The sequence below is a fragment of the Bombina bombina genome, chromosome 1, assembly GCF_027579735.1.
Source record: "Bombina bombina isolate aBomBom1 chromosome 1, aBomBom1.pri, whole genome shotgun sequence".
Lineage (NCBI taxonomy): Eukaryota > Metazoa > Chordata > Amphibia > Anura > Bombinatoridae > Bombina > Bombina bombina.
The window spans coordinates 552,779,259-552,803,510 of NC_069499.1; the positions used below are offsets into that span (position 1 = coordinate 552,779,259).

A 24,252-nucleotide genomic window follows, 5' to 3' on the forward strand; every position below is an offset into this window, starting at 1 on the left:
TTGAAAAAGAAGAAGCAATTTTTTATTGGTGGATGAATTTATCCACCAATCAGCAAGAATAACCCAGGTTATTCACCAAAAATGGGCTGGCATCTAAACTTACATTCTTGCATTTCAAATAAAGATACAAAGATAATAAAGAAAATGTGATAATAGGAGTAAAATAGAAAGATGCTTAAAATTACATGCTCTATCTGAACCATGAAAGAAAAAAATTGGGTTTAGTGTCCCTTTAACTTAAAATAGTATTCTTGTTTTGTTAATAAAATCCTTTTTAATATAACTGTCACTATTAAAGGGACAGTCAAGAAAAAAAAAAACTTTCATGATTTAAATAGGGAATGTAGTTATAAAAAACTTTCCTATTTACTTTTATCACCAATTTTGCTTTGTTCTCTTGGTATTCTTAGTTGAAAGCTAATTCTAGGAGGTTCATGTGCTAATTTCTTAGAACTTGAAGACTGCCTCTAATCTGAAGGCATTTTGACCACTAGAGGGCATTAGTTCATGTGTTTCATATAGATAACATTGAGCTCATGCACGTGAAGTTACCCTGGAGTGAGCACGGATTGGCTAAAAAGCAAGTCTGTCAAAAGAACTGACATAAGGGGGCAGTTTGCAGAGGCTTAGATACAAGGTTATCACAGAGGTAAAAAGTGTATTTATATAACGGTGTGGTTATTATGGGTAATAAAGGGATTATTTACTTTTTTAAACAACAACAATTCTGGTGTTTACTGTCCCTTTAAGTTTAGAAAGCCTTCCATTGTGCACAAGCAGTCATAGACCAAAATACATGTTAACACTTTTAATTGGCAGCCACTCCCTCCTCAAGCAGTAATCCACAGTATGATTTATCTTACAGTAAACAACATAATTGCTGCTGGTTACATTTCCTTTGCTATACCCTTAAAGAGTGATGCCTTGTCTCTCTATATAAATATAAAATAAAAATAAGTTTAAAAAAAATGTACAGATGAAAGTGGATCTGCTGACAATTTCAGACTTACCACATCCCCTGAAAATACATTGCCCTGTCCATCCAATTCATTGCTCCCAGGAACATCCTCAGCACTTATTAAATCGACAAAACCTGGAACGGTTTGAGCTTCTGAAGCATCTATTGATCTGCAAACAAATCAAAATGTGCTTAAACTCTACATTGATATTGTTCTATTACAATGTTATATCTGCAAAATTGTCCTACTTTTATGACTTGTTTATGTGTGGTGATACCTCAGATATATTATGAAGAAAATTGTCTTGTTTCTTTTTTTTTTTTTTTACATTATATTAATGCCCAATATATGTCTCATGTTCTTGTTTACTGCCCACTTCTAGCTAAAGTCAGCCTCATAAGACATGAGAACTCATAACCCCAATGGAGAAAGCATAATAAGTAGGTATGTTGTTTTCTATCAAACTTTTTTGAAAGGGGCAAGAGCCTTTGTAATTTGGAATACATTTTTGAATTAAATTGGAGTATCTGTTATACTTACGCAGAAAACTAACTCAGATTCTCAAAATGTAATGGTGCAGACTCTACATTCTTCTTCTACCTATGTTTGCATGCCTTGATTGGCTTCTCTTTGTTATCCCCAGGTAAGTTTTGAAGATCACCTTAGCTAGTTCATATTACTATTTATTGAGCGAATTAAAATCTGAGGATGTGAAGAGAGTTAGACAGAGCAAAAACTGTAAGTGGATCTTCGGGGGTTAGTGTTAGGTTTTTTTAAGGGTTTATTGGGTGGGTTTTATTTTTAGCTTAGGGTTTGGGTGGAAAAAGAGCTAAATGACCTTTTAAGGGCAATGCCCATCCAAATGCCCTTTTCAGGGCAATGGGGAGCTTGGATTTTTTTAGATAGGATTTTATTTGGGGGGTTTGGTTTTGTGGGTGGTGGGTTTTACTGTTGGGGGGATGTTTGTATTTCTTTTTTTTACAGGTAAAAGAACTGATTTCTTTGGGGCAAAAAAATAAAATCCTATCAGCCAATCGGAATTCGAGGGACGCCATCTTGGATGACGTCATTTAAAGGAACCGTCATTCGTCGTTCAGTCGTCGGGCAGGATGGATGTTCCGCGTCGGAGGTCTTCAGGATGCTGCCGCTTCGCTCCGGATGGATAACGATAGAAGATGCCGCCTGGATGAAGACTTCAATCGGATGGAAGACCTCTTCTGCCCCGCTTGGATGAAGACTTCAGCCGGATCATGGACCTCTTCAGCCCCCCGCTTGGGCTTGGATCAGGACATCGGAGGAGCACTTCAGGACGGATCGGTGAACCTGGTATGGTGAAGATAAGGTAGGAAGATCTTCAGGGGCTTAGTGTTAGGTTTATTTAAGGGGGGTTTGGGTTAGATTAGGGGTATGTGGGTGGTGGGTTGTAATGTTGGGGGGGGGTATTGTATGTTTTTTTTTACAGGCAAAAGAGCTGAACTTCTTGGGGCATGCCCCGCAAAGGGCCCTGTTCAGGGCTGGTAAGGTAAAAGAGCTTTGAACTTTAGTAATTTAGAATAGGGTAGGGCATTTTGTTATTTTGGGGGGCTTTGTTATTTTATTAGGGGGCTTAGAGTAGGTGTAATTAGTTTAAAATTGTTGTAATATTTTTCTTATGTTTGTAAATATTTTTTTATTTTTTGTAACTTAGTTCTTTTTTATTTTTTGTACTTTAGTTAGTTTATTTCATTGTAGTTATTTGTAGGAATTGTATTTAATTAATTTATTGATAGTGTAGTGTTAGGTTTAATTGTAACTTAGGTTAGGATTTATTTTACAGGTAATTTTGTAAGTATTTTAACTAGGTAACTATTAAATAGTTATTAACTATTTAATAGCTATTGTACCTGGTTAAAATAATTACAAAGTTGCCTGTAAAATAAATATTAATCCTAAAATAGCTACAATGTAATTATAATTTATATTGTAGCTATATTAGGGTTTATTTTACAGGTAAGTATTTAGCTTTAAATAGGAATCATTTATTTAATAAGAGTTAATTTATTTCGTTAGATTTAAATTATATTTAACTTAGGGGGTGTTAGGGTTAGGGTTAGACTTAGCTTTAGGGGTTTAAAAATTTATTAGAATAGCGGTGAGCTCCAGTCGGCAGATTAGGGGTTAATAATTGAAGTTAGGTGTCGGCGATGTTAGGGAGGGCAGATTAGGGGTTAATACTATTTATTATAGGGTGAAAAGAAAGGTCTATTGAGGACCGAAACGCGTAGACCCTTTGGTAAGCATCTTTCTACTTGATTTTTATATGTTTTACTGTATTACGCTATGTTTTATATTTGGATTACAGGAATCTACTAGGGACGGTACACAGAGCAGCTGATTGCCTAAAGTCTCATTGGGATCCCTGGAGTTTGCTTACACACACCTTGTTTTTGGTTCACCGGTCTTTTTTCACCAACCACTTAGGATTCTAATTTTTTCTTTTCCTTTTTTCCTTGTTTTTTCTTTCTTGTATTGATGTAACAAGATTTGGACTTTGACTTTGATGTGATAACACTTGGATTACCTTTCAGTGACAATATTTGGATCACAAATTTTCTTTTGTTTTTACCTTTCTCCAATTTTTCACTAACATTGTTCTCCACCATTCTTTGTTGAAAAACTGTTTCATAATTTTTTGGATAACTCACCACAAATTTTTTTTTTGTTTTTTTGATTTTTTGGATTTGTCATATTAGCATTTCTCACTCATTGTTTATGTGGAGCAGCTTCAGACTGTTAGTAGCCACAACTCGGCACTTTTTAGGAACCTCTCCCCTCACCATTTTAACCTTTGTCTTGTGATTTTTTATTTTTTATTTTTCATATTGTATTTTCCATATTGTATTGTTTTTTATTATGTTTGGCCATTGGTTGCTTCTAAGCATTTGAACCAAGGTCTGTTTTGTATTTGGGTTCATTCCCATCACCCCACACGCACCTCCCCGACTACTCACCACAGTGCACACCACACTATGGATCCATAACTGACACACCTGACTACTAGCCCCACATTCCAGCTTTCCAACCTTTGAATCTCATACCTTGTTGATTATTAGTATGTTAGGCATCCCATGCGTTTGAGATTAATTTATTTATTTATTTTTGTTATCAGGGTTCCCCAAATATTGAAGTTTTAACATTTGGTCTTTATCGTCTGCTTTAGACTCAGTGCTAATTTTATCTTATTCCCTATTTACTACTTTTTGATTTTATTTTATCTTAACATTTATGCTCCTTATTGTTTTATATATCATTTTATAATTCATTGTAATAAATTTATACTTTTAATGTAGTGGCAGTTCGGTATATCTGTCCCTAGGCCTTTGGCGCTGTATCCATTCCTTCGTTAACTATTTATTATAGGGTTAGTGAGGCGGATTAGGGGTTAATAACTTTATTATAGTAGCGGTCCGCTCGGCAGATTAGGGGTTAATAAGTGTAGGCAGGTGGAGGCGACGTTGAGGGGGGCAGATTAGGGGTTAATAAATATAATATAGGGGTCGGCGGTGTTAGGGGCAGCAGATTAGGGGTACATAAGTATGACGTAGGTGGCGGTCGGCAGATTAGGGGTTAAAAAATTTAATCGAGTGGCGACGATGTGGGGGGACCTCGGTTTAGGGGTACATAGGTAGTTTATGGGTGTTAGTGTACTTTAGAGTACAGTAGTTAAGAGCTTTATGAACCGGCGTTAGCCCAAAAAGCTCTTAACTACTGACTTTTTTCTGCGGCTGGAGTTTTGTCGTTAGATTTCTAACGCTCACTTCAGACACGACTCTAAATACCGGAGTTAGAAAGATCCCATTGAAAAGATAGGATACGCAATTGACGTAAGGGGATCTGCGGTATGGAAAAGTCGCGGCTGAAAAGTGAGCGTTAGACCCTTTTTTGAGTGACTCCAAATACCGGAGTTAGCCTAAAACCAGCGTTAGGAGCCTCTAACGCTGGTTTTCACGGCTAACGCCAAACTCCAAATCTAGCCGTTAGGGTTTATTTTATAGGTAAGTATTTAGTTTTAAGTAGGAATTATTTACGGCTAGATTACGAGTTGTGCGTTAAAAAGGGTTAAAAAGCAGCGTTAAGAGGTCCTAATGCTGCTTTTTAACGCCCGCTGGTATTACGAGTCTTGCAGGGACAGGTGTACCGCTCACTTTTTTGGCCAGACTCGGAAATACAGCAAATCCACTTACGTCAATTGCGTATCCTATATTTTCAATGGGACTTGCATAGCGCCGGTATTACGAGTCTGACCAAAATTGAGCGGTACAGCCTCTCATGTCAAGACTGATACCGCATTTTAAAGTCAGTAGTTAAGAGTTTTACACTACAACGCCGTAGCATAAAACTCTTAACTAAAGTGCTAAAAAGTACACTAACACCCATAAACTACCTATTAACCCCTAAACCGAGGCCCCCCCCACATCGCAAACAATAAAATAAATATTTTAACCCCTAATCTGCCGAACTGGACATCGCCGCCACTATAATAAATATATTAACCCCTAAACCGCCGCACTCCCACATCGCAAACACTAGTTAAATATTATTAACCCCTAATCTGCCGGCCCTAACATCCCAGACACCTACCTACATTTATTAACCCCTTATCTGCCACCCTCAACGTCGCCGCCACTATAATAAAGTTATTAACCCCTTAACCTAAGTCTAACCCTAACTTAAATATAATTTAAATAAATCTAAATAAAATTACTACAATTCACTAAATTATTCCTATTTAAAACTAAATACTTACCAATAAAAATAAACCCTAACATATCTACATTATAACTAATAGTTACATTGTAGCTATCTTAGGGTTTATTTTTATTTTACAGGCAAGTTTGTATTTATTTTAACTAGGTACAATAGTTACTAGTTATTAACTATTTAATAACTACCTAGTTAAAATAAAGACAAATTTACCTGTAAAATAAAACCTAACCTAAGTTACAATTACACCTAACACTACACTATAATTAAATAAATTAAATAAATTAAATACTATTAAATAAAATTATCTAAAGTACGAAAAAAAAACACACTAAATTACAGAAAATAATAAAATAATTACAAGATTTTTAAACTAATTACACCTACTCTAATCCCCCTAATAAAATAAAAAAGCCCCCCAAAATAAAAAAAAAGCCCTACCCTACCCTAAATTACAAATAGCCCCGCACCCCTGTTAACGCAAATCTCGTAATCTAGGTGTTAGTTAATTATATTAAAGTTAGGAGTCTTAGGGTTAGACTTAGGGTTAGGTTTAGGGGTTAATAAATTTAGTATAGTCGCCGCAATGTTAGGGACAGCAGATTAGGGGTTAATAATATTTAACTAGTGTTTACGATGTGGGAGTGCCGCGGTTTAGGGGTTAATATGTTTATTATAGTGGTGGCGATGTCCAGAGCGGCAGATTAGGGGTTAATCATTTTATTTTAGTGTTTGCGATGCGGGAGGGCCTCGGTTTAGGGGTTAATAGGTAGTTTATGGGTGTTAGTGTACTTTTTAGCACTTAAGTTATGAATTTTATGTTACGGCGTTGTAGCATAAAACCCATAACTACTGACTTTCAGTTTACGGTATGGATCTTGTAGTTATAGGCTGTACAGCTCACCTTTTGGCCTTCCAGGCAAACTCGTAATACCGGCGCAAAGGAAGTCCCATTGAAAAAGGACTTTTGGAAAGCTACGGTAGTTACGTTGCGTTACGGCCAAAAAAGTGTGCGGGGCAGCTAAACCTGCAAGACTCGTAATACCAGCGGTAGTGAAAAAGAGCCAAAACGCTGCTTTTTCACTCATACCACAAAACTCGTAATCTAGCCGTGAGTTATCTCTAGATGACATGGGGGGGGGGAATAATATCAAGGTAAATAAAACTTTTGATGTGGTTTACTTGGAGTTTGCAAAGGCTTTTGAGACAGTGCCATATGAGAGATTACTATACAATATTAAGGGAATGGATAAAGTTTTGCAAGGGGGTTTATAAAAATTGGAGGAATGGACTGGTAAATTGCAAATTAGATTTAATATTGGTAAATGTAAGGTTCTACATTTTGGAAGTAAAAATATGTAGGCTGAGGATGAAAATGATTTAGGCATACTTATAGATAGCAACCTAAAAAATAGTGTGCAATGCAAGGCAGCAGATTCTAAAGCTAATAAGATACTAGCAATTATTAAATGAGGCATTGATGCAAGTAAAGAAAGCATAATTCTGTCCCTGTATAAAGACCTCACCTCGTGTATAGATTGCAGTTCCGGGAACTAATTTTAAAAAGGAACATAATTAGAAACATTCAGAGAAGGGCCACAAAACTAATAAGGGGAATGGAGGATTTCAACTATGAGGAGAGGTTAGCCAAATTGGGTCTGTTTACTCTAAATAAAACAAGAGGTCACAATTTAAGGCTAGAGGAAAAGAGATTTAATCTCCAGGAATGTAAACGTTTAATTACGGTAAGAGCAGTCAAATTATGGAACATCTTGCCTAAGGAGGTAGTGACTGCCAATACCTTAAATCAATTTAAAAATGGCTCAGATAAATTTATGGCTAAAAACAGAATTCAGTAGTATGATTGCTTGTTTATGGGTTGGCTTTCTAATTGTTTAACCCCTTCACCCTTTGGCTATCGTACCGCAAAACGTATATCTACGTCTTCGCTTCAGGATGCTCCAGTACTCTTGGCTAATAAGTTACAACCGAGATCTGTAGCTCCTGAAGCTTCAGGCATCTCCGCATATGGAGCCGGAGCGCGATCGGTGCTCTGCCTCCATATGAAGGCAGATGCCTAATCGTAACAGACTGTCTGTAACGATCTTCTGCTGGAGCCGGCGGGAGGTGTGGGCGAAAGTTGGGTGGCGGGTGGGCGGCCCAGCAGGGGAGGCGGGAGGAAGTGGGAGGGGCTCTGCGCTGCGGAAAAATTTAAGTAAAGGGACCGGGAGGGACAGGGCAGCTACGCTATTGAAAAGGCGATCTGGGGACGTGGGGCCCCCCCTAACTAAAGATCGAGGGTGGGGGGAAGGTGGCTACACTACCATAACATGTATTTAAAAAAGCAATAAAAAAATGTTAATAAAAAAAAATGGTTTAATAGACAGCTAGCAGTACCTAAAATGGCGCCTAAGAGTCAGAGGGGGGAGGTTTAGAGAACTGTTGGGGGGGGGTCAGGGAGGTTAGGGGATAAGGGGGGTCCTACACTGGAGAAATATTTAAAAAAAAATGTTATTTAAAAAAAAAAAAAAAAAAAGCCTTATATTTTCATACTGGCAGACTGTCTGACAGTACCTATGATGGGGGTTACCAGGGGGGAGAGGGAGGGAAGAGAGCTGTTTGGGAGTGTCAGATAGAAGGCTACACTAAAGTTAGCATTATTCTTTTAAGCTACATAATTAACCCCTTCACTGCCGGGAATAATAGAAGTGTGGTTTGCAGCTGCAATTAGCAGCCTTCTAATTACCAAAAACCAATGGCAAAGCCATACATGTCTGCTATTTCTGAACAAAGGGGATCCCAGAGAAACTTTTACAAACATTTGTGCCATGATTGCACAAGCAGTATGTAAATCATTTCTGTGAGAAACCCAAAGTTGTTTTTTTTTTATTTGATGGCAATTGGCGGTGAAATTGTGGCATGAAATATACCAAAATGGGCCTAGATCAATACCTTGGGTTGTCTACTTAAAAAATAGATATAGATTTGATAGGTTTAAATGGAGTAATAGCAAAAATGCTAAAAATGCTCTGGTATTTTGGGCAAGTTTTTTGTCTGAAAGTCCCAGTAGTGAAAGGGTTAATCTAAGTTCAATTGTCAGCTTCTTTATTTTAAAAGAGGTAGGATCTGTATAGGTTGAACTCGATGGACCTTTGTTCTTCATTAACCTCATCTACTATGTTACTATGTTATTTTAGTTTCCAGCTGCAGCATCTGCTCACCTTTAATCTTAAAGGGAAACTGAACCCAAATTTGTTCATTTGTAATTCAGAAAGAGCATGCAATTTTAAGCAACTTTCTATTTTACTCCAATTATCAATTTTTCTTCGTTCTCTTGCTATCATTTTTTGAAAAAGAAGGCATCTAAGCTTTTTTTTGGTTTTAGTACTCTGGACAGCACTTTTTTATTGGTGGATGAATTTATCCACCAATCAGCAAGGACAACCCAGGTTGTTCACCAAAAATGGGCCGGCATCTAAACTTACATTCTTGCATTTCAAATAAAGATACCAAGAGAATGAAGAAAATTTGTTAATAGGAGTAAATTCGAAATTTGCATAAAATATCATGCTCAATCTGAATCAAGAAATTAAATTTTTGGGTACAGTGTTCCTTTAATATACAGGCTAAACCTACTTCTCCCCCTCGCCCCCGCACCTGTAGAAATCTGCACACTGTGGACCCTCCCCAACTCTCCATCCTTATTTAAATATACCTCCCCCACACTTCCATGATATCCTGCCCTGACCTTGCTATAACCCACTATTAAAGTGTGTGTGCGCTAACAGCTGTGGGGATGTACGTTAACAAAACCTATATATTAACAATTAATAGTTTCTCTAAAAATATAAAAATATAAAAATAGATGACCACTTTGTGATGTGATAAATAGATGTCCAATAAAATAAACAATTTATGTTTAAAAAATGCAAGAAGAATTTATTTCATACATAAGGTAAGGTAATTTAAAAACTTTAAAACTTATATAGATACACATATGACCGGTCATAAAACATCAATGAATAAATATTCACATAACATCAATAAATCAATTGTGGTAAATATTGCATAAATCCTATAGTTAAAAATAGGTGGCTCCTGAGACAATACTTTATCTCTTGTGTTATAAGGCAGTCACTTTTATGTTTATCCGACCAACTAAAAAAGTTCCTATGAACCTGAGAGAAACAAACTGAGGCAGTTTATATGTAATAAATAGCGTGTAGAACTGTCTTTGATCTCTTTAAGATTGCAATAACTTTGTATTGTTTAAGATCCAACCTGTGTAGGGTAAAAAGCTCCACTTTGCCAGATGTAAATTCAAAGTCCCAATTTCGTGATATAAGTATCACTATTCTTTCTCCAAAAGAACGTAAAAGTCACATAAGTTAGCGTGTGCAAAGTGTGTGTGTCTACCACGCTGCCGGGCTGCTACACCTCTAAGTGCCTACCTGCTCTTCTGAGCTTGATGCGTCCTCTCCCGCTGAGACACAGGTGTCCATGCAGCTCCGTGTAGCTGGTGACGTCACACTTTACGTAGAGAGTCTCAGAATGAAGATCCGTTCTATGTTGATAACTCTGCGCAGAGTATTTGGAATAGAAAAGCTGATCTTGATAAAGCCATTGTGAATGGCGAAATGCGTTGATGGGAACATATTGATGGCATATTGATGGCATGAGAAGCATATCATAAGACGTATTAAGAGGATTGCAACGGATTCACAGAGGAACTACTTTTCTATTCCAAATACTCTGTGCAGAGTTATCAACATAGAACGGATCTTCATTCTGAGACTCTCTACGTAAAGTGTGACGTCACCAGCTACACGGAGCTGCACGGACACCTGTGTCTCACCGGGAGAGGACACATCAAGCTCAGAAGAGCAGGTAGGCACTTAGAGGTGTAGCAGCCCGGCAGCGTGGTAGACACACACAATTTGCACACGCTAACTAATGTGACTTTTACGTTCGTTTGGAGAAAGAATAGTGATACTTATATCACAAAATTGGGACTTTGAATATACATCTGGCCAAGTGGAGCTTTTTACCCTACACAGGTTGGATCTTAAACAATACAAAGTTATTGCAATCTTAAAGAGATCAAAGACAGTTCTACACGCTATTTATTACATATACACTGCCTCAGTTTGTTTCTCTCAGGTTCATAGAAACTTTTTTAGTTGGTCGGATAGACATAAAAGTGACTGCCTTATAACACAAGAGATAAAGTATTGTCTCAGGAGCCACCTATTTTTAACTATAGGATTTATGCAATATTTACCACAATTGATTTATTGATGTTATGTGAATATTTATTCATTGATGTTTTATGACCGGTCATATGTGTATATATATATAAGTTTTAAAGCTTTTAAATTACCTTACCTTATGTATGAAATAAATTCTTCTTGCATTTTTTAAACATACATTGTTTATTTTATTGGACATCTATTTATCACATCACAGAGTGGTCATCTATTTTTATATTTTTATATTTTTATAGAAACTATTCATTGTTAATATATAGGTTTTGTTAACATACATCCCCACAGCTGTTAGCGCACACACACACTTTTATCTTTTCATTCACAGATTTCCTTTTCTGTTATATGGGAGCAGATTAGTGTTTGTGCAGGGGTTTGATCTGCGCACCATTAGATTTTGTTTTTTATAACCTACTATAACAACAATCTCTCCTCTGCACTTGACACTCTTGCTCCGCCCCAACTTTGCAAGGCCCGTTGTCAGCTCCAGCCCTGGCATTCCCAGCAAACACGCCACCTACAAAAATGCTCCCGTACTGCTGAACGTGCCTGGAGGAAATCCCACTCTGAACCTGATTTCATGCACTATAAGTTCATTCTTTACTTTTACACCTCTGCCCTTCACTTAGCTAAGCAAACCTACTTCTCTTCTCTTATATCCACACACTCCTCAAACCCTAAAAGACTCTTCTCCATCTGCATTCAGTGCTCAAGACCTGGCTGACTACTTTTTCGATAAAACACTTACCATCCGAGAAACATCCCAACACAAGCCTGCAATCTCCCAACTTCGCTCCCAGTCTCCCCCTCTGCAACTCTCTGCACCCTCCTCCCAACCACTGAGACTAAAGTGGCTTCCCTATTGTCTTCCTCACACCTCACTACCACTTGACCCTATTCCTTCACATCTAATACCTTCTCTGTCTCCCACCCTCACTCCGGCTCTTACTCACATATTCAACCTATCCCTTTCTACCGGCTCATTGCTTTCCTCCCTCAAACATGCAAAAGTCACCCCATCCTCAAAAAACCCTCTCTTGACCCTAACTCTCCTGCATATCACTGCTCCCGCTAGCTTCAAAAATCCTTGTAAAACTAGTTTTCAATTGCCTAACCAACTTCCTGTCCTTCAACTCATTGCTCGACCCCCTGCAATCTGGCTTCCGTCCCCAACACTCAACTGAGACTGCCCTCACCAAGGTTACCAACTATCTCCTTTCTGCTAAAAACAAAGGCTACTACTCTATACTCATCTTACTTGACCTCTCTGCTGCCTTTGACACTGTTGACCATCCCCTTCTCTTACGGACTCTCAGCTCTCTTGGGCTCTGTGACACTGCCCACTCCTGGATTTACTCTTAACTCTCTAACAGATCCTTGTCCGTCTCTTTTGCTGGTGACTCTTCCTCTCTATTGCCTCTGTCTGTTGGAGTAGCTCAAGGCTCTGTCCTGGGTCCTCTACTCTTCTCTATTTACACTTCTTCACTGGGTAAACTTATCAACAGCTATGGCTTCAACTATCACCTCTATGCTGATGATACCCAGATCTACCTTTCCACCCCTGCACTCTCTCTTTCTGTCAATTCTCACCTCAGCGACTGCTTATCTGGCATTTCCTCCTGGATGGCCTCTCACCACCTAAAAATAAACATGTCCAAGACCGAACTACTTCTAATCCCCCCTCTAACTCTACTTCAGTTTCTAATTTTTCCATCATTGTTGGCGGCACCACTATCTCCGCATCACCCCAAGTCCGCTGCTTTGGAGTCACACTTGACTCAAATCTTTCCTTCATTCCCCACATCCAATTGCTCTCTTCATCCTGCCGAAACCATCTATGCAATATCTCCAAAATTTGTCAGTTTCTGATTGCTGAAACCACTAAACAGCTAATCCACTCCTGGGTAATTTATCAACTTGACTACTGTAATAACCTACTAACTGGCCTCCCCCTCTCCCGCCTCTCTCCCCTTCAATCCATCCTAAATGCATCTGCCAGGCTAATCCACCTCTCTTGATGCTCTGTTTCTGCTGCACCTCTCTCTGAGTACCTTCACTGGCTCCCCATTCACAGCAGAGTTAAATTCAACATTCTCACCCTGACCTACAAAGCCCTCACCAATGCTGCCCCACCCTACCTTTCCTCACTCATTAACAAATATACTCCAGCCCACCCCCTAAGATCCAACAATGACCTGCTCCTTGCGTCCTCTACCATCACCTCCTCTCATGCTAGACTACAGGACTTCTCTTGTGCGGCACCAACCCTCTGGAACGCACTTCCTCAAGCTGTCAAACTTTAACCTAACCTTTCCTCCTTTAAACGTTCCCTAAGACCTTTATGTTCAGGGAAGCTTATCACCCGACTCATTAACAAATGAAATTCACTTACCTAACAGTTGCCCTCATCTATCTCCTCACTAATATCATTCTCACCTCTGCAGTCCCCACCTCTTGTTTCCCAGTTTGCAAGGCTGACAATTGTTTTAAATTAGGATGCGTAGTTTGTAAGGGATAGGACAATTGCGTGCGCTGGTATTACGAGTGGAGCGTAAATATCTCTCCCACGAAATATCAGTTTTATTCTGCACTCATAATTTGGCCCAAAATAGGAACTAGATTATAATTCAAATTTGTATGTATTCACTTGTAGTAATCCATACCGCTTGCATTTTGTGTTCAGTGGCTAATATTTATTGTGCGATTGTTAGTATAGTATAGTAAGTAAAAATTAATGATTTTAACCAACAAAGGACAGTGAGCACCTTCAGATTTTGATATAAAATGTTTAGTTATACATAATGAAACAGCTTTCCAATATATTTTCATTAATTATTTCAACCCCTTTTCGTGTAGTTTGGTTCTGGAAATTAAGCAATTTTTAACACTCAGGACTTGAAATGTATACCCTGCTGACTTCTCACACTTCTGTATGAGATTTGCTTTTTTAAGGCTTATTTGTGTATATGAATTAGCTGATTTTGTGTTTTGAAGCCACAACCTAATAAAATAGGTTGAGCTTGTAGTTGTAATCAGATCTTATTACTTTATCACATTGTGTACATTTACCTGCGTCTTTATCTTATATCTGTCAATAAACCAATCACTAATACTTAGAGAGAAAAGTGGGAAATTAAGATTGTATTATCTTATCTCTTCTATAACCCACTGGGAGTGTCATTTCTTCTTCTGGCTGTGTTAACACAGCTTGGCCATGAGGCCAAAAACTTTCAGGATGGGTAAGGATACCACAGGCTAAATCAACAATTTCAAATGCCAGTATAAGGGTAATGGAAATACTTATAAACAATTTAATACACTCCAGCAGGAAAAGTGGATAATTGGGAACAAATTAAAGGGGATACATATTTTTTTAAATAAACTGCCCCTTTAACTTTATCCTTATTATTTTAAATATTTAAACAACTAATATAATTTTTAAAAATACATGTACAAATTATTCTCAGGCTAATCTTTGCTCTGAATACATCATTAAAGCAATGGTTTATTTAGTGTTATTCTATAGCAACACAACAGAAATGCCTTATAATAACAAGGTGTTTACTGTCCCTTTAAGTGTAACTAACTTGGGGTAACTGCAAATGAGTTCTTCTATGGCTGTCTAATATGTAGGTGGTTTGGCAATTTACAGTCTTTTGAAGGAAACCTAGTGTAGAGAATTTGCTTTTCAGTCTCTGCGGGGAGCACCAGTAAAGCACAATTTTTCTAGAATAGCAATGTATTTTACAGCAATAGGAAGCAAAGTATACAATGCATTTATATTGCAAAGATTATTTCTTTTAGCTATGCATAATTAAAAGGTTATATTTAATTCTCAAGATGTTTAAAGGGACATGAAACCCAAACTTTGCATCTCACGATTCAGATAGAGAATACAATAACCCCCATAATAGGGACTACGTTATCCTACATAATAAAAACACACAACCACCAGGTGGGGTAAAAAAGGCAGCAGCTTGTTTTATTAATAAATTATCTTAACATATAAACCAAACGGTTAAATAACCCCGATAATAAAACACACATTAACAATCCCCCCCTCGAGGCTTGCCACTTAACCTCTTGTACTTCCATGCCAAAGGTCCCCTCAGGAACCGTAATAGACCTCTCCTGCATGACCCACCCCATCAAACTCCACAGACCACCAAAGGCAAGCCCCACTCGCCACCAGGACAGCCTAACGCCGGACCCCACCATCGCCCAAGGCCTTTTCAACCACTTCCCTCAAATTGAAATTGAACAAACGGAGCCCAACCTCGTTCAAATGGACCCCATCACTCAGGAAGAAACATTCCCCCGACTCCCCTTCAAACTCCAACCCCCAATTGCTCTGAGGCTGATAGCCCTCCCTTGTCCCCTCTGGTCAGTCTTCGACCTCCTCAGACATATGACAAGTACCCCACCTTGAATCCACACATCACCTCTCTGAATCTCCCCCATCCCTCTTATTTGCCCCCACTACTTCAGAAACCCGGAAGGCTGCAAAGAAGGTTATCACATATGCGACCCGAAATAGCACCATCTCATACCTGTCCGCACATACCAGGTCCAGTGCGCCCACCACCCTCTGCAGCAAAGAAAAAATTACTGGCCTCCTAGAGTTTTTTCTAGGTTAGGGTTTTGGGCAATGTAAAAGAGCTAAATGCCCTTTTAAAGGCAATGCCCATACAAAGCTTAGGTTTACTTAGATAAGTTTTTATTTGGGGGGGTTGGTTGGTTGGGTGGTGGGTTTTACTGTTGGGGGGGTTGTATTTTTTTTTACAGGTAAAATAGCTGATTTCTTTGGGGCAATGCCCCACAAAAGTCCCTTTTAAGGGCCATTGGCAGTTTAGTGTAGGATAGGGTTTTTTTCTTTTGGGGGGGGGAGCTTTTTTATTTTGATAGGGCTATTAGATAAGGAGTAATTTGTTTTAATTTTTGATAATTTCTTTTTTTTTTTTTGTAATTTAGTGTTTGTTATTTTTTGTAATTTAGAAAATTGTATATTAAATAATTTAATTTATTTTATTTTATTGTAATGTTAGTTTTTAGTGTAAGGCAGGTTAGGTTTTATTTTACAGGTAAGTTTGTATTTATTTTAACTAGGTAGTTATTAAATAGTTAATAACTATTTACTAACTAGTCTACCTAGTTAAAATAAATACAAACTTACCTGTGAAATTAAAATAAAACCTAATTAAATAACTTGTAAGGTTTATTTCGCTTAATTTTAATTATATTTAAGTTAGGGGGTGTTAGGGTTAGGCTTAGGCTTAGGGTTACGTTAAAGTTAGGGTTATGTTTAGGGTTACGTTAGGGTTAGGTTCAGGGGTTAATATATTTATTTAGTGTTAGTGATGTTGGAGACCAGAGGTTTAGGGGTTAATAACTTTAGTATAGTGGCGGCGATATTGGGGGCGGCAGATTAGGGGTTAATAAGTAATGTAGGTGGCGGCGATATCGGGAGCAGCAGATTAGGAGTTAATAGTTTTATTTATGTGGCGGTGATGTTAAGGGCGGCAAATAAGGGGTTAATAACATTATGTAGGTTGCGGCGATGTCGGGGGTGGCAGATCAGGGTTGTTTAGACGTGGTTTTTATGTTATGGTGTTAGGTTTAAACATAACTTTTTCTTTCCCCATAGACATCAATGGGGCTGCGTTACGGAGCTTTTGTTTCTGCAAACGCAGGTGTTAGGCTTTTTTTTTTGCCGGCTCTCCCCATTGATGTCCATGGGGAAATCGTGCACGAGCACGTCAAAGCAGCGCTTGTATTTGGGTGCGGTATGGAGCTCAATGCCACCATATCGCCCGTACAAGCCTGCTTTTTGGAAACTTGTAATAGCAGCACTATAGGGAGGTGAAATAATTTGTGGCGGACGTTAATTTCCCTATAGCGCTCAAAATTCGTAATCTAGATGCATGTGATTAAGAAGCTGTCTAGTGGCTTAAAAACAGGCAGAAATTTAGAGGTTGGAATGTTAAAGTATATTACTATAACAATCTTGGTTGTGCAAAGCTGGGGAATGGGTAGTAAAGGCGTTATCTATCTTTTTAAACAATAACAATTTTACTGTTGACTGTCCCTTTAAATATTTAAGCAAACTGAGGTATGAGGACGATTTGTGCTGTAGCATGTAAGACACAGGCTTGGCATTAATTTAAAAGAATATGATTTTCTGTGTTCCTATAACCCACTGTAATATCTGCACTTACAGAATCTTGGCATGAGCTCTTTCACTGGTCACAAAAGCAATGAATAATTCTTTGGCGACTGGCGGCATGTCATCCACAAACACAGCTTCCCCAGTAGCTTGCTTGATAGCAGATTGATGCACTATTGGGCGTCCAACAGGATCCTGAGGTGGCTGATTTGGATCAACTTCCTGTACAAAAATGTAAGATACATGATGACACAATATGCTTTTTTATAATAACTAACTCCAAAGAATTTATTCATGTTTGTTTTACTTAAAGGGATATGAAACCCATTTTTTTTCTTTCATGATTCAGATAGTGCATGCAACTTTAAGCAACTTTCTAATTTACCCCATTGTCAATTTTTCTTCGTTCTCTTGGTATCTTTATTTGAAAAAGCAGAAATGTAATTTAGTAGCCAGCCCATTTTTGGTCCAGCACATGGACAGCGCTTGCTGATTGGTGGCTAAATGTAGCCTACCAATCATGCTGGCTTCTAAGCTTACATTACTGCTTTTTAAAATAAAGATACCAAGAGAACCAAGAAAATTGATAATAAGAGTAAATTAGAAATTTGCTTAAAATTTGCATGCTCTATCAGAATCATGAAAGAAACAATTTGGGTTTCATGACCCTTTAACATAGCTACAATGCTTTTCTAAACATACTTTTTTTATTTAATCAGGCTGTTTATGGTTTATTTAGTATATGAACATATAGACCATTATCTTATCAACCCGTAACACCCTCCAGCCTTGATCCTTAGCTGCCCTGGAACCTTTGTTAGTACCCTGCATTTTAATTTCCAGATGCACCTCTACTTCTGCAGTTTTTTGAAAACCTATGGCAAGGAATATGAAACAAAAAATATATATATTAGGATTCAGATGGAGCATGCAATTTTAAACAACTTTCCATTTTATTTCTTGTATATAATTTGTGTTGTTCTCTTGCTATCTTTATTGATAAGAATACCTTGGTAGTTTCAGAAGAACCAAAGCACTACTGGAGCTATCTGCTGATTGGTGACTGCACATATATGCCTCTTGCCATTGGATTGCCTGATGTGTTCAGCTAACTCCCATAGTGCTCTTTCAACAAAGGATAACAATAAATTGGAAAGTGATTTAAAATTGTATATTCTATCTGAATTATGAAATAAAAATAGCAATGAGAGTACTGAAGCAAATAATCCTGTTTCCTTAAATTAAACCATTCTACCATACATATTTTTTGAAAAATTATTATTATTATTATTATTATTATTATTATTATTAATAATAATAATAATAATAAATATTATTTATTTATCATTTAAATATTAAAATCTCTGTTTCCATTAAGTGTAATGTAAAAAAAAACAACTAAATGCAAATAAATAATCATTTGTGATATTTTATACATTATTGTGGATAAACATTGCAAGGATAGATCCAAAACAAACATGGGTTAAAGTAGATATGTTCATAGGGGCATGAATAATGAAAATTGCTGACTTTTTCTACAGAAAATCAAAGTATTGCTTTAAAGCAGGGATGGGGAACCTTGGCCCTCCAGATGATTCAGAACTATATTTCCCATTATGCTCAACTGGACTTCAGAGTGCCTAAGCATCATGGGTAATGTAGTTCTGAAACATAAGGATTGTCAAGGTTCCCCACCCCTGCTTTAAAGATAGAAAAATGATTATTCCAAATATAATATTATTTTTTAATTAGCAACCAATAGCAGTGTTTTCATATGAGAAACAGTAAAAAAGGAAATTTACTAAAGGTCTTAATCGGAGGATACAATGGATTATAAAATACCATAAAAATGGAGAATGATGCAGTTAACTTACCTGAAAGGTCTGTAATGTTTTTGGTGCTTTAGTCTCAAAATTTCTGATGGCACTTAAGTATTCTGGGGCCGACAAGGAAGTAGGGGATTTTAATTTGTTGGATACAGCCATTTTGTCATTTGTTGCCGACAAGGAAGATTCAACCTAAAATTACATACATGAAGAAAACGGAATTTTATGGGCATTGAACTATTTTGCTGTTCTTGATTTATCATTTTACTATTTATATCATTTATATACAAGTATATAATTCCTGTTTCCTATAATGTTCTTGGAGGGTAGAAATACCACATATATAGTGATGTCCCGAACCTTAAAATTTCGGTTCGCGAACGGGGGACTCGAACTTCCACTACTGCTCACGAACCGCGCAAACCGCCATTGACTTCAATAGGCAGGCGAACTTTAAAACCCACAAGGACTCTTTCTGGCCACAATAGTGATGGAAAAGTTGTTTCAAGGGGACTAACACCTGGACTGTGGCATGCCGGAGGGGGATCCATGGCAAAACTCCCACGGAAAATTACATAGTTGATGCAGAGTCTGGTTTTAAGCCATAAAGTGCCTTAATCACCTAACATTCCTAATTTTTTTTTGAATAACGTGCTTTAAAACATCAGATATGATGTAGTATCGATCAGGTAGTGTAAGGGTTACGCCGGCTTCACCGTGACAGACCAAACTCCCCGTGTAACGCACCGCAAACAACTGCAAACAGTCCATTTGCACAACCTTGAGTTAGATAGATTGGATAGTTAGATACATACATTACATAGATCAATAGATGCAATATACATATGATAGATACAAATTACGTAGATCAATAGATGCAATATACATTTGATGATGGATACGAATTACATAGATCAATCGATGCAATATACATTTGATAGATACGAATTACATCGATCAATAGATGCAATTTATATTTGATAGATACGATTGATAGTTAGATAGATTTGATAGATATATGATTTCCCTGACAGAGTATAACAATAAGACATGAGGTCTGGGACTCGTGGTGTGTTAAGTAGTATTATTCTTAGCAGTTTACTACCTGTTACTCCCCCTATCAGGGGAGGTCTATATGGGCTGCATTTTTGGAACAGGGAGATGGAAGAAGATGACTGGTCTGTCCTCCTACTTCAAATTTGGCCTAAACACAAGTGGCTGTCTCAAATCAGTCCGGCCACGAGATGGATAGATTTGATAGATAGATATACATAAATTGATAGTTAGATAGAATCGATAGAAGATAAATAGATCGATTTGATAGATATATAATTACCCTGACAAAGTATAATAATAAAACATGCGGTCTGGGAGCCATGGTAACTAGGTTGTGTTAAGTAGTACTATTCTTAGCACTTTAATCCCTGTAACTCCCCCTATTGGGGGAGGTCTATATGGCCTGCATGATCACCCTGACAAATTATAACAACAAGACATGCGGTCTGGGACCCATGGTAACTAGGTTGTGTTTATATTAGTACTATTCTTAGCACTTTAATCCATGTTACTCTCCCTATCTGTGTAGGTCTATATGGCCTGAATGATTACCCTGAGAAAGAATAACAACAAGACATGCGGTCTGGGACCCATGGTAATTAGGTTGTGTTTAGTAGTACTATTCTTAGCACTTTAATCCCTTTTACTCCCCCTATCGGGGGAGGTCTATATGGCCTGCATGATTACCCTGACAAAGTATAACAACAAAACATGTGGTCTGGGACCCATGGTAACTAGGGTGTGTTAAGTAGTACTGTTCTTAGCACTTTAATTCCCTTTTAGTCCCGATATTGGGGAAGGTCTATATGGCCTGCATGATTACCCTGAAAAAGTATAATAATAAAACATGCGGTCTGGGAGCCATGGTAACTATGTTGTGTTAAGTAGTACTATTCTTAGCACTTTAATCCCTGTAACTCCCCCGATCGGGTGAGGTCTATATGGCCTGCCTGATTACCCTGACAAAATATAGCAATAAGACATGCAGTCTGGGAGCCATGGTAACTAGGTTGTGTTAAGTAGTAGTATTCTTAGCACTTTAATCCCTTATACTCCCCCTATTGGGTGAGGTCTATATGGCCTGCCTGATTACCCTGACAAAGTATCACAACAAGACATGCGGTCTGTGACCCATGGTAACTAGGTTGTGTTAAGTAGTACTGTTCTTAGAAGTTTAATACCTGTTACTCCCCATATCGGGGGAGATCTATATGGCCTGCCTGATTACCCTGACAAAGTATCACAACAAGACATGCGGTCTGTGACCCATGGTAACTAGGTTGTGTTAAGTAATACTGTTCTTAGCAGTTTAATACCTGTTACTCCCCATATCGGGGGAGGTCTATATGGCCTGCCTGATTACCCTGACAAAGTATCACAACAAGACATGCGGTCTGTGACCCATGGTAACTAGGTTGTGTTAAGTAGTACTGTTCTTAGCAGTTTAATACCAGTTACTCCCCATATCGGGTGAGGTCTATATGGCCTGCATGATTACCCTTACAAAGTATCACAACAAGACATGCTGTCTGGGACCCATGGTAACTAGGTTGTGTTAAGTAGTACTGTTCTTAGCATTTTAATACCTGTTACTCCCCATATCGGGGGGAGGTCTATATGGCCTGCATGATTACCCTGACAAAGTATAATAATAAAACATGCGGTCTGGGACCCATCATAATTAGGTTGTGTTTAGAAGTACTATTCTTAGCACTTTAATCCCTGTAACTCCCCCTATAAGGGGAGGTCTATATGGCCTGCATGATTACCCTGACAAAATATAACAAAAAGACATGCGGTCTGGTACCCATGGTAACTAGGTTGTGTTAAGTAGTACTATTCTTAGCACTTTAATATCTGTTACTCCCCCTATCTGGGAGGTCTATATGGCCTGCATGATTACCCTGACAAAATATAACAATAAGACTTGCGGACTGGGACCCATGGTAAGGTTGTGTTAAGTAGTACTATTCTTAGCACTTTAATCCCTGTAACTCCCCCTATCTGGGGAGGTCTATATGGCCTGCATGATTACCATGATAAAATATAACAATAAGACATGCGGTCTGTGACCCATGTAAAGGTTGTGTTAAGTAGTACTATTCTTAGCACTTTAATCCCTTTTACTCCCCCTATCGGAGGTCTATACGGCCTGCCTGATTACCCTGACAAAATATAACAACAAGACATGCGGTCTGGGACCCATGGTAACTAGGTTGTGTTAAGTAGTACTATTCTTAGCACTTTAATCCCTTTTACTTCCCCTATCGGGGGAGGTCTATATGGTCTTCCTGATTACCCTGACAAAATATAACAATAAGACATGCGGTCTGGGACCCATGGTAACTAGGTTGTGTTAATTACTACTATTCTTAGCACTTTAATCCCTGTAACTCCCCCTATCGGGGGAGGTCTATACGGCCTGCCTGATTACCCTGACAAAATATAACAACAAGACATGCGGTCTGGGACCCATGGTAACTAGGTTGTGTTAAGTTGTACTATTCTTAGCACTTTAATACGTGTTACTCCACCTATCCAGTGGAGTTCCATATGGCCTGCCTGAGTACCCTGACAAAATATAACAATAAGACATGCGGTCTGGGACCCATGGTAACTAGGTTGTGTTAAGTATTACTATTCTTAGCACTTTAATACGTGTTACTCCCCCTATCAGGTGAGGTCTATATGGCCTGCCCGATTACCCTGACAAAATATAACAACAAGACATGCGGTCTGGAACCCATGGTAAGGTTACTTCCTTTTGCACAATAGAGTACAGGTATGGCATCGATTTTAGGAACCCGGAGAAATTTTTTAGGAACCGGGAGATGGAAAAAAATGCTTGGACACCCAGTACAAGTCGTTCTCCTTCAGCCTTTTTATAAGAGGGTCCAGGACCCTCAACAGAAACAACAGCATGAAACACCACATATGCCATCCTTTTGCACAATAGAGTACAGGTATGGCATCCATTTTAGGAACCCGGAGATAATTTTTAGGAACCTGGAGATGGAAAAAGATACTTGGACAACCAGTACACTTTGTTCTCCTTCAGCCTTTTTAGACGAGGGTCCAGGACCCTCAACAGAAACAACAGCATGAAACACCACATATGCCATCCATTTGAACAATCCAGTACAGATATGGCATCGATTTTAGGAACCCGGAGATAATTTTTAGGAACCGGGAGATGGAAAAAGATGCTTGGACAACCAGTACACTTCGTTCTCCTTCAGCCTTTTTAGACGAGGGTCCAGGACCCTCAACAGAAACAACAGCAGGAAACACCACATATGCCATCCTTTTGAACAATCCAGTACAGGTATGGCATCGATTTTAGGAACCCGGAGACAATTTTTAGGAACCGGGAGATGGAAAAAGATGCTTGGACACCCAGTCGCAGCTCGTTCTCCTTCAGCCTTTTTAGACGAGGGTCCAGGACCCTCAACAGAAACAACAGCATGAAACACCACACATGCCATCCTTTTGAACAATCCAGTACAGGTATGGCATCCATTTTAGGAACCCGGAGATAATTTTTAGGAACCGGGAGATGGAAAAAGATGCTTGGACAACCAGTACACTTCGTTCTCCTTCAGCCTTTTTAGACGAGGGTCCAGGACCCTCAACAGGCACAACAGCATGAAACACCAAATATGCCATCCTTTTGAACAATCCAGTACAGGTATGGCATCGATTTTAGGAACCCGGAGATAATTTTTAGGAACCGGGAGATGGAAAAAGATGCTTGGACAACCAGTACACTTCGTTCTCCTTCAGCCTTTTTAGACGAGGGTCCAGGACCCTCAACAGGCACAACAGCATGAAACACCACATATGCCATCCTTTTGAACAATCCAGTACAGGTATGGCATCGATTTTAGGAACCCGGAGATAATTTTTAGGAACCGGGAGATGGAAAAAGATGTTTGGACAACCAGTACACTTTGTTCTCCTTCAGCCTTTTTAGACGAGGGTCCAGGACCCTCAACAGGCACAACAGCAGGAAACACCACATATGCCATCCTTTTGAACAATCCAGTAGAGGTATGGCATCGATTTTAGGAATCCGGAGAAATTTTTAGGAACCGGGAGATGGAAAAAGATGCTTGGACACCCAGTACAGCTCATTCTCCTTCAGCCTTTTTAGACGAGGGTTCAGGACCCTCAACAGAAACAACAGCATGAAACACCACATATGCCAACCTTTTGAACAATCCAATACAGGTATGGCATCC

At 38.5% G+C, this 24,252-nt stretch overlaps 1 protein-coding gene across 1 annotated transcript in view; it reads right to left on the reverse strand.

Annotated features, from left to right (window-relative positions):
* The window catches only part of LOC128645612 (aldehyde oxidase 1-like), a 365,796-nt gene that overhangs the window by 204,869 nt on the left and 136,675 nt on the right, over positions 1-24,252 (reverse strand). Inside the window, exons 16-18 of the mRNA XM_053698719.1 lie at positions 19,004-19,147; positions 17,182-17,351; positions 1,011-1,128 (exon numbers count right to left, since the gene is read on the reverse strand). Of these exons, the coding sequence (XP_053554694.1) occupies positions 1,011-1,128; positions 17,182-17,351; positions 19,004-19,147 (432 nt within the window). The remainder of the gene's footprint in view (positions 1-1,010; positions 1,129-17,181; positions 17,352-19,003; positions 19,148-24,252) is intronic.